Source organism: Plecotus auritus (genome assembly GCF_963455305.1).
Source record: "Plecotus auritus genome assembly, chromosome: 4".
Lineage (NCBI taxonomy): Eukaryota > Metazoa > Chordata > Mammalia > Chiroptera > Vespertilionidae > Plecotus > Plecotus auritus.
In genome coordinates, this window is record NC_137775.1 from 90,878,958 (window position 1) to 90,889,654 (window position 10,697).

Genomic DNA, 10,697 nt, shown 5'->3' on the forward strand with positions numbered 1-10,697 from the left:
GGGCCGCGGCAGGCGGAGCCCGCGGTCGCAGTCACGTTGTTCCATGCCTTTGCAGCAGTAGGCAGCCCTTTCCATCCACAATCAACTTTGAAGAAACCCCCTTCCTTTTCTCTGGGTCTGCCTTCCTCATCCCCCTGAAACCTAGTAACCCACACTCCCACCTAGGGCTGTCCTTTGAGGTTTTATTAGGTCACGTGGCCATGAGTCTCCCAAACCCCTCAGCAATGCTTTAGATTGGTAGAGTCAGTTTCTATTAATTAAAATTGCTTATCTCTGTGTTGACCTAAGCACCCAGCAAAGCCATGCACGTAGATAAGATCCCCAGCCCAGAGAAATGTTTCTTAAATTAAATCATTCAGAGTTTAACAGTGCAAAGCACTCCTTAGTATTGCTGTTGTTTTCATCAAGCAACTAGGCTTCCTTCTCAGAGCAGCAGCTTTTTGGGTTTAATTCCTGTTCAGACCTCCATTCCGCCCTAGATGGAAAAACAGAGGCAAAGATCCCACAGTCTGTGCACAAAAATGATACATTTATTGAAAGAGTATTTTTTTTTAATACAAAAGAAAGCTCTGTACATAGGACTGTGACCATGTCCACTATTCCTGGGTCAGCATCCCAGGGAAGTAGAAATCACTGACATACACACCCCACATTCACACACACATTCACTCAAGTGCAAGCGCGCGCACACACACACACACACACACCCCAGAGCCACCAAGGAAGGGAAACACCAAGGGTTGCTGCACATATAAATGCCACCTTATCCCTGATGCACGCATGTTCTCCCAAGGCCATGCTCACACAACACACACTATAAGCACTTTGCCTGATTCACTCACTGGGTCTGTCTTTTGTGGGAAGGAGAGGAGGAATTCATCAAGGTCTCCTCCCCTGGTGTGGGAGTTGGGAAGTGAGTGAGTGAGGGTGGAGTGAAACAAGAGCAGAGAAAAGGGCTGGGCAGTTACAGACCTGAGTCCCAAGCCCCCCCACTCTCTGGCCCCTGATTTGCCATGCCCCAGCCTTGTAAGCCACCCATAAGCCCCAGCTCTCTCCAGGAGAAAGCCCAGAAAGGTGACTTCTATCTTGGCACCCGAAATTGGGGCAAGACAGCAATGGGGGTTAGAGGTTAGGGGGTATACTCAAAAAATGTTGGCAAATCATCCCCTTGATAACTAGGCTGTGCGTAAAATCTCCCCCCACCCCTTCACCTAATCACAGAAGCAGGCTTGTTCCTACTGAAGGCAGTCATAGGGTTAATAAAACTCCACCCCAACTGCTGCCCTGTTCTGAAAAAGCTTCCTTTCTGGATATTGGGGGTGAAGATGGGCTCTGACACAGGGTAAAAGACCCTCCCCATGTTGGCCCACCCTGAAGGTCTACCCCAAAGGGGGAAGGGGGGTGGGGCACGGCCCCTGTACAAATTACATAAATACTGAGGTTACACTTAGAAAAATAAAGTCATTTTCTTCAAGGCTTTTTGTCTTAATTTTAAAAAGTTACAGTAGCTGCTCACTCCCTGGGAGAGCTGCCCACTTCTGGTTCCCCTATCACTGCACTCGGCCCAAGAGCTGCTCCCATTTTTCTGACCCCCTTTCCTGCCTCTCACCCCCTCCCAGATCCCACCCTGCTCACTGCAACTTGGACCCCAAGCAGCTGCAGGCCTGGGGAGCACAAGGCTGCAATGCCCATGCATGTGGCACAAATGAAGTCAGTTTCCTCTGACACCCCACCATTTGGTCTCCCTCTTCCCTCTCCCTAGCAACAGCCCTAGAGGGCAAAAAAGAGGCCCAGAGCTGTGGGTCACCCTCCCCATCCCATTGTGGCATGGCCTGAGGGCCCCTCCCCCGGTTTTCTCCTGGAAATAACCCAGGACCGGGCAATCCCAGAATCTCCCCCACACGCTGGGGGGCCCCAAGCTCAGGGGTGGATCTGTCCCCAGAGGCCCAGCCAGTTCTGGGGAGCCCCAGGGCTCCCCAGGGAAGGGGAGCTTGGGCAGGGAGGGGGACGAGAAAAACTCCATAAAAAAAAGTTAAATATTTTAAAAATATATATTTATAGATTTGTTTTCACTTCGTCTCCTCAAATAAAAAGTTCAAAATCAACTTTAAGTAAAGCAGCTGGGAGGAGAGGGGGGAAGATGGGGAGAAGGAACAATGATGGTTCCCTCCAACCCAGGAGCCCCTGGAGTTCCCAAGGGAGCGGCAAGGCAGGGCAGACGGCCCCAGGGACCTGCTCCCTGCACAGGCCCAGCTACTTGGAGCTGTAGGGGCTACAGGCGGGTAGCATGAGGGAAGAAGCCCCATCTCCCCAGCTGGCTCCTTGGAGAGGGCTCTACTGACCCAGTCTGTGGCAGACACAGTACTGACATGGGGTCAGTATTGAGGCTGGACAGAGGACCCCACTGCTTCCTCGAGGTGGGGGGAGGGAGAGAGGAAATGGTACCTAGTCCCTCCGTAGGTGGGGCACGGTCCCACTGGGAAAGCTAATACTCATGGCAAACATGGAGCCAAGCTGGCAAGGGAAGTCTGAGGAGGGAGGGCAGCCCCACCAACAACAGAAATGGGAGGTGGAGCCAGAAGGAGGGGAGAGTGAGGGAGGACGGGGTGGAGGGTAGGCTGGCCCATTTCTTTGGCTGGAGTGAGAGGGCTCAGTCCTGTGGCTGCCCACTGCTCCTCCCCGCCTCCCTCCTGCGGCCCGTCAACATGTGTGTGAAGAAAACGTGAAAAGGCAACAATAAATAAGTGGTGCCATCCCCTGGGCCATCTGTCCAGGGTGGCAGGGCAGATCAGTCACTCTTGGTGCTGTGGGCGGCGTCCAGGTTCACCACCTGTAACTCGGTGAGGTTGCTGCTGCTCCCGGCCTGCTGCCCTATGACAGCCATCTGGAGGGAAGTGGATGTGTAAGGAAATGGGGGCAGGAACAGATCAGCCAGCTCAGACCTCCTGCTTGCCTGCCTGCCCACCACAGGTCTGACCAGGAAAACAGATAGGCCTTCTGGCTAGGAATCTTAGCTTTGACTAACTAGTAATGGAATCCCCAAGATAAAGAAGTAGCTGGCTGGCCGTAGCCAGTTGCTCAGTGGTTAGAGCATTGGCCCAAGGGCTGAAGAGTCATGGGTTTGATTCTGACCAAGGGCATGTACCCCAGTTGCAGGCTTGATCACTAGCCCTGGTCAGGGCACATGCGGGAGGCAACCAATTGATGTGTCTCTCTCACGTCGATGTTTCTCTCTCTGTCTCTCCCCCTACCTTCCACTCTCTCTAAAAATCAATGAAAAAGCCTTAGCCAGTTTGGCTCAGTGGACTGAAGGGTCTTGGGTTCGATTCTGATCAAGGGCACATGCCTGGGTTGTGGGCTTAATCCCCAGTAGGGGGCATGCAGGAGGCAGCCGATCCATGATTCCCATCATTGATGTTTCTCTCTCTCCCTCTCCCTTCCTCTCTGAAATCAATAACAATATATTTTTAAAAAATAAAAAGAGGACCTGGAAAAAACTAAAAAATAAAATAAAATCAATGGAAAAAAATATCCTTGGGTGAAGATTAATAATAACAAACACAAACAAACAAACAAAGTAGCTGGCTGGCTGGGATGGGGTGAAAGGGGTTCCCACCTACCTGGTGAAGTTGAACTGCAGAAACAGGAATCTGCACTGTCCCAGATGGTGCTGTCAGGAACACCTGGGGGACGCCACCTGCATTGGAAAGTGGGAGATACTCAAATTGCTTGCTCAAGAGAAACTTCCAGTTATTGGAGCTGATAAATGCACAAATGACTGGGTGAGTCTCAGATGTAAATGCCCTAGGGTGAGTGTCCAATTGTGTCCAAGTGTGTGTGTGAGTGTGAGTGTTCAATTGTGCATGAGTGTCTAAGTAGACAGGCATGGGTGCCAGAGTGTGTATGCAAGTATCTGTGTATATATGTGTAGAAGCATGTATGAGCATCCTAGTTTGTGTGGACATATATATCGGGGGTGGGGGAGAAAGCGTGTGTGTGTGTGTATGTGTCTGTGTGTGTCTGTATAAGGGAGACAATGGTCCTCCTTTTCTCAGCCTTACCCCCCAACTTACCTTGCTCCTGGACTTGGCTGTGGGACACCTGCATGGTGGATGGCGCCTGGGAAAAGGCATTGAGCACGGTGAGGCTGCCATCAGCCAGGCCCGAGGTGGGTGCATACATCACCGCATGGGGGCTAGGGTACATCATGTGGCCGCCCACAGTTGTGGGTACAGATGACGTCATGATGGTGGCGGGCAAGGTCACTGGCAAATACAGACACATGTCAGTGAGGCTGACACTGGTCCCCACTGATATCTCCCATCCCACCCCTAGGAATTCCAAGCCGCCAGAGCTCTCTAGCCATTTCCCAGGTCAGCAGCCAGACAAGACTCGTTCCTCTGCTACCTGTCATCAACTAAGAAAAGCCTTATTTTTTCTTGAACACAACAGTACCAGCCTTTAATTGTATCCTACCACATCGTGCTGTTCAACTGTCTATTTGCTGAATTCTCTGTTCCAAGACCCTAAGGCCCTGGGAAAAACAAAGATTACAGTAACTGACCCAACCTAAGGAAACTCAGATACTACTCCCCCTTTAGGGAGCTTCATTATTTTTATTTGTTTTCATTCCTCCTCCCTCTTCCTAAATGTGTGGCTAACAAATGCATCTTTTAAACTAGCACTTCTCAAATGGTAATGTGCATACAGTCACCTGGGGTTCTGGTTAAAAATGTACATTCTGATTTAGTGGGTTTGGGGTGAGGCTTAAAAGTCTGCATTCCTCTCAAGCTCCAGGGTGATGCTGGTCCTCCATAGATCACACTTTGTATAACAAGGTTGTAAATAACAAGAACTTAAAAGTAACTTTATTCTGAAGGTATTTCATCATATCTGGAATGACTAGAGACCCTGAGGGAAATTATGGCTACTCTAAACCTAGGACACCCTCCCACAAGGAGATAACTGCTCTATAAATCCTGCCTGGTAATTAAGCAAATGTGAATCTTTGGGCAAGTGACTTCTCCTTTCTGGGCCTCAGGCTTCTTATCTGAATAAGGAGGAGAGTGGCTTCAATGGTCCCTAATTTCTTCTTTGAATCCACAGCCCTACTGCAGGGCAGGTTACAAAACCCAGCCACCCACACCTGACTTTCCCTTAAGGATTAGGATAAGGGTTAAGCCAAAAGTCTCAGTCTCCACATTAAGAAGTGACAGAGCTTCAAGCTATACCTGTCCCGCTGGAGGAGGTCTGCGTGAGGTCTGTGCTGCTGTCGCGAGAGGGAGACGCTTGTTGTGGGGCCTGGTGCACCTGAATGGCCTGCACTGGAACTTGCTGGGCCACTGCCCCACCTATGAGACACAGAGACTTACTTGTGCTCTGTCCTACCCAGCCACCACCTGCACCAAGCACCCTCAAACACCCACATGCCCAGGGTCTGACACACTGCTCCCCAATTCCCATAACTATCTTTTGTGGGAGCCAAAAAGGCCCTTCCTGTCCTGAATCTTGGTCTCCAGGGGCTTCTATACTCTGCTTTTGCTCTTCCCTCCTCCTCCCGTCCTATGCCTTGCCTCTTTCCTTTTCAGGGAGTTGGTATTGACCCATCAGGGACATGATCTGCCCTCTAGTCAAGGTAGGGAAGTGACAGAATGTCTACTGTCCTTGTGGCAATGGGGGACACAGGGCTGGGCTGACTAGACAAGGCCAGAGCATATGGCTGAAACTTACTAACAAGGATAATAGAGGTTCCAATGGGGAGGGACATGCTTGCCAACGGGACATAATAGGCTTCTCTCAGGCCCTGGCCCCCTGTTCACCCTCCTTCTGAGCAGGGAAAGAGGTTCTCCTTGTGCCAACCCTAAACCCACTCTTCCCATGCTCAATTTGCCCCTTGTGACTCACCAGGCATGAGGGTGAAGCTGGTAGGCAGCTGCATGAGGCCCCCAGAGGAGACAGGGCCACTGCCTGTACTCTTCAGCACAGTCCCGTTGGCACTGCTGACAGCACTGGGACTGACACTAGCAGACACTGGTGCCAGGTAGTTGGTGATGGGGAAGGAAGGGCCGCTGCTGACTTGCATGGTGGTAGAGGTGCTAGGTGCTGTTTGGATGGTGGAGGTGGTACCCGGCAGGTTGGTGACTGTGAACACTGGTTTCAGTGAGTCCTACACCCAGAGTAGAGATGGAGCAGTGAGCCTCTACCAGACCCTGACCCTGCAAAAGCTTAATGTAGATTGACAGCCCAGACTGGAACCAGGGTGCTTGGGTTCAAATCACAATTCTGTCATTTATCTGCTGCCTGGTCCATGGGCAAGTTATTGAACTGCTATGCTCCAGTTTCCTGTCTATGAAAGGAGGATAATACCTACCCCATAGGTGTTGTGAAGAATAAATAGGTTAACATATCTACAGAAGTTAGAATAATGCCTCCCACATAAAAAGAGCAGTAAGTATATGCTGCTCTTATTTATCCTAAGATAATGATAAATATGATTATCATAATTCCCTGAGTTCTGCCCCAGTGGACTATGGCCATCACGTTGGCTGGAGAATCAGGACACCAGGGGTCTGTTCCCAGCTTTGGCAATGACCATTTGTGTGACTCTGGGAAATTACTTACTCTTTCTGAGCTTCAGTTTTCTTCTTCTGTAAATATGAGAGGACTGGGCGACTGTGCCCTCTTTAAAAGGGTCCTTCCAGCTCATATTTGCCAGGCTTCTGAGATAGGGACCGAAAGTTTTTCAGGGAACTTATGGTTTGAGAGAGATTTTAGGGGGTTGGCACTTTATGACAAATACTTAAGATTTTAATTACCAAAAGAATTTATTCATCCAGAAAAATTTTCTGGGAATAAGCCCTACTGCTAAGAGTCTAAAAATTATTACAGATGCCACCACATGAGGGGAAAGTCTAAAGCACTGACTTTCCCCTCAGGGAGCCTTTGTTTTTAGAAGGGGAAGGAGGAAACCAGGGGCTGAGAGCCAAGCCCAGAGGTCTGAGGGGCTCAAATACTGGGGATTGGTCAGAGCGGGATGTTTGCTAATCAGACGCGCTCAAAGCCCCTGATTGGTGAAGGCGTTGCTAAGGCAAACAGTGCCGCTTCCTCCAATTGGCCAGTTAGTGAAGGACCCGGAAGGTGGAGTACCCCAGAGGAACTAGGAAGGAAGCTCCGCCCCCTCTCCTTACCGGGAAAAGGAAGGGGGAGGCGTAACTAGGGCCGGCATCCCTAGCAGCCGGGAATACACTCCCTATGGTGCCCAGGTCCGGACATCCTGAGGAGGTAGGTGACTGGCTAGTAAGGTAGTCTTCAGCCCAGTCAGCCAGCCCACCTGCAGACAGTGCTGGGTTCCCAGGACCCTGGAACCCATGAGTGCTCACTTCCTACTCTCCAGTGACCCGGCCTGCCTGGAGGGCTGGGCTAAGCTACGCCCCCACCCCTAGCGGGAGACAGCTGGCGGGAGGAATGCGAGGGCCCTGCCAGGCAGGCGGGCTTCAGGCGGGAGGCCGGCGTGGAGCCGGAGCCCGCCTTATATGGGCACGGAGGCCGCCCGCTTATCTAGTGGGCCGGCCTCCTGTCAGGATAGCGAGGATGGACACCTGTCCCTTAGGACGAGGGGTACTAACCCGGCTCCACTCCACACCAGTGGGCACCTACCACCTGTCCTTGGTGAGGAAGTGAGAGGGACCCCCTCCCCTCTCTGCCGGTCAAGTCCCTCCCCTTCCTTTCCCTCCGATTGGGGACCCAAACACACCTTGGTCTCCCCACTGCTGTCGGACTCAGACACCTGGTAGGTGAGGTCTGTCTCTTGAAAGCCCGTGGCACTCATTCTCTGGTCTGTGGTGGGGTCTGAGCGGGGCGGAGAGTCTGGCGAGTTGAGGCAGGTCTGAATCAGTGCCTTGCCAGTCTCACTGGTGATCATGGGCTGCAGTTTTCGAGTGGCAAAGGTATATACATGGCCTGTCTCACTGGCCACCAGCAACAGCACCTGTGTCCCTGTCAGCGTGGACAGCTCATAGGCCTGGGGATAATGGGGAGGAGATGGGTAGGTCAGCAAAACTTATCTCTACCTGCCTTGGGAAGTAGGAGAGATGGGTGGTACACAGTGCTATCAAGCCCCCACTCCCATAATGACCTTCCTCTCTAGAGGTGGTCCTACCAGAATATCTGAAGGTGAACCAGAGAGCATAAAAATGCCATGCCCCTTCCGAGGAGCAGCCCTGCTGACCTGCAAACAGTACAACCACCTGTGACAGAACATATAACCTCAGTGGACACAAAGGGGCCCAAGTAGCTGCTCCTCACTACAGCTTGGTGCCCAGCCTCACAGTGAGATGGCTCCCATCCCCTTTTCACTCTCACAAGGACAAGGACGAACTCGCTGCTGTACTAGAAGTCACTACTGTCCAGACCCACTTAAGACATTAGGGTGGATGTTTAGAGTTTAGGAGCCACCTAAACTGTAAAATGTCCCATGTTTCTTCCCAGAAACTACACAGGCACTAACCTGTTGCCATTTGTCTTCTGCCCTATAATACTGTGCAACTCTTTTTTTCTTCCTTTGTCTTGATACAACAGTGTCTGGACTGATGGGAGATGGGGGCTAGATTAGCAGCTACAACCCTGCCATCAGCCCAGAAAGGGGGCCATCAAGGATGGCCCCATGGATGGTATCCTCACAGCCAACAAGGTTCCACAAACCCACCTTGGAAGCAGCTCTGACTTTTATATGGGACAAACAGAAACCCCAGCCAATTTTTCCAGAATTCTAGCTTCTTGTTTCCCAGTTCTGCTTCCATCCTGTCCCATATCTTCTACACCCCAAGACAACTCCTTTCCTCACCTCTTTTCACTGGATAATCTGACAGAAAAGGACTTTCTAGGTACATCTGCAAACCTCCCTGCCTCCCCACCAAACTCCATGCACAGATTGTCCCTAGGGCTGGAAATCCCAATGGTCTGAAAGACAGATGATCTGAAGCCTGTCTTACAGGGAGTGTGCAGGCTTCCAGTGGATGCATTTAAGACACATGGCCATCGCAGGACTTGGTTTGGTCCCTGCGGTTCAGGGCGGCATCAGTTCTCCTGCCTTGCACCCTCACCTGGAGCTCTTGAGCCCCATTCCATCATCAGCCTTGCCTGTCCTTCCAGCTAGTACTACATCGGTGGTGTCCACCTTCCTCCCACGTATGCTCCCTCATTGTTACACTGCTTCCAGCTTTCTCACCTACATACCTTCTCTTCTGCTCCCTGGTTTTTGGGAACCCTTCCCAAACACCGGCGCAATGGACCTACTATTGATCCATGGATTTCCTTAAACACCTCTCAGCAGCCTCCCAATACCACTCCTCGCCCCTTCACTCGGCAAGGGCCCAGTTCCTCTCTCGCGCCCGTCACTCCCACCCTGGCGCCTTTCCCCTCTTTTCCGGACATTCGCAGCTACTCCCCTCTACCCACATTTCCCTGGCGGCCCCTCCCCTTATACTGTCCGGGGGTAATATCCATCTCCTCCCACACACCTCCTGCGGACTCGCCGCCTCTCACCTCCGCCCCGGCTCTGCCTTCCTCCCAGGCTCCCCCTGCGCGTCCCCACCCTCCGGGTTCCCCGCGGCCGGTCCGTACCTTCTTCATGATGCCCGTCTTCCTCTTGCTGAAGGTCGTGTAGCGCCGCAGCTTGTTGTCGATGAACTCCATCTTGATCTTCACGCGGCCCCGCGTCTTCTTACCCGGCTTGGCCCCGCTCACCGGCCCGTAGCCCCCCGCGGCCGCCGCCGCCGCCTCGGGCCCACCGACCACCATGCCGAGCTCCATCTCACTGAGGCTTCGCTTCAGGCCGCGCCGCTCCGCGCCCAACTCCTCCTCCTCGCCCGACTCGGAGTCGCCCTCGCTGCCGCTGTAGAGGGCCCCCGCGGTGGGTGCCGGGGTGGTTGTCGCTGCTGCTGCAGCCTCCCGCTCGAGGCGACCCGGCCCGAGCCCCGCGCCGTTCCCGGGGACCCGGCCCCCGTTAGCCCCGCGAGTCCCGCCACCGCCGCCACCTCCACCGCCCGGCCGCCCCGTCGGAGTCCGGTTCAGGCTGCCCCCCAGGGCCGAGCCCCGGCCCAGCGCCGCCGCGGCCCCAGCTTGGGTCGGTAACATGGCGCTCAGTGCAGGAGGACGGACAGGCAGTCAGCGAGGAATTGGAGCCGTCGCCGCCGCCATCGGCTTCCCGGCGCAACCCGGCGCTCCCGCTGTTGCTAGTGCCGCTATCACTGCCGCCGCCGCCGCCGCCGCCGCTGCGAACCCGGGGCCCCTGCACGCCCCGGCCGACCTGGGCCCTCACTTTCTTGCCCCTGTGGCCCGGGTTGCCCCAGGCCGCGCGGAGCGCCCCCTATCCGTATGCTACAGCGGCGCGCCCGGCGGCCGTCAGCGTCCCCCCGGGGGCAGAGGCTGCTGGCCACCGCAGGGACGGCGGGTGGAGGGGGCCGGGACCACGCGCAGGCGGCGAGGGATCCCCCGACCCTTCCCCCCCATATAAAGAGATACAATGTTTCCTTTTATGGCGAGGCCGCTCCTTATATGGTGAGCCCCTAAGCCCCCGCCCCATTGGTCCACCGTTCCGGCACCTCCGCTCCCCATTGGCCCACAGGGGGCGCCTATTTGCATAAACATCCCGAACTCGCTGCAGTCCTTGGGCGTCAGACCGCGACTTCGAAAGGGGA

At 53.8% G+C, this 10,697-nt stretch overlaps 1 protein-coding gene across 1 annotated transcript; it reads right to left on the reverse strand.

Annotated features, from left to right (window-relative positions):
• Positions 1–508: 508 nt before the first annotated feature.
• SRF (serum response factor) lies at positions 509–10,277 on the reverse strand. Its single transcript, XM_080665466.1, has 7 exons — positions 9,622–10,277; positions 7,754–8,020; positions 5,905–6,166; positions 5,232–5,351; positions 4,074–4,265; positions 3,621–3,697; positions 509–2,884 (listed from the first exon to the last, which is right to left on the reverse strand). Exons 1-7 carry the CDS (start codon positions 10,132–10,134, stop codon positions 2,789–2,791), a joined length of 1,527 nt encoding a protein of 508 aa, XP_080521592.1. The 5' UTR covers positions 10,135–10,277; the 3' UTR covers positions 509–2,788.
• Between the last annotated feature and the right edge of the window lie 420 nt (positions 10,278–10,697).

Excerpts from the sequence above, each read along its gene's own strand:
- SRF (XM_080665466.1), bottom strand. The coding sequence starts at position 10,134 with ATGTTACCGACCCAAGCTGGGGCCGCGGCGGCGCTGGGCCGGGGCTCG. Across the intron at positions 8,021-9,621 it reads AGACGGGCATCATGAAGAAG|GCCTATGAGCTGTCCACGCT; the intron begins GTACGGACCGGC and ends CATTATCCCCAG. Across the intron at positions 5,352-5,904 it reads CAGCTTCACCCTCATGCCTG|GTGGGGCAGTGGCCCAGCAA; the intron begins GTGAGTCACAAG and ends TGTGTCTCATAG.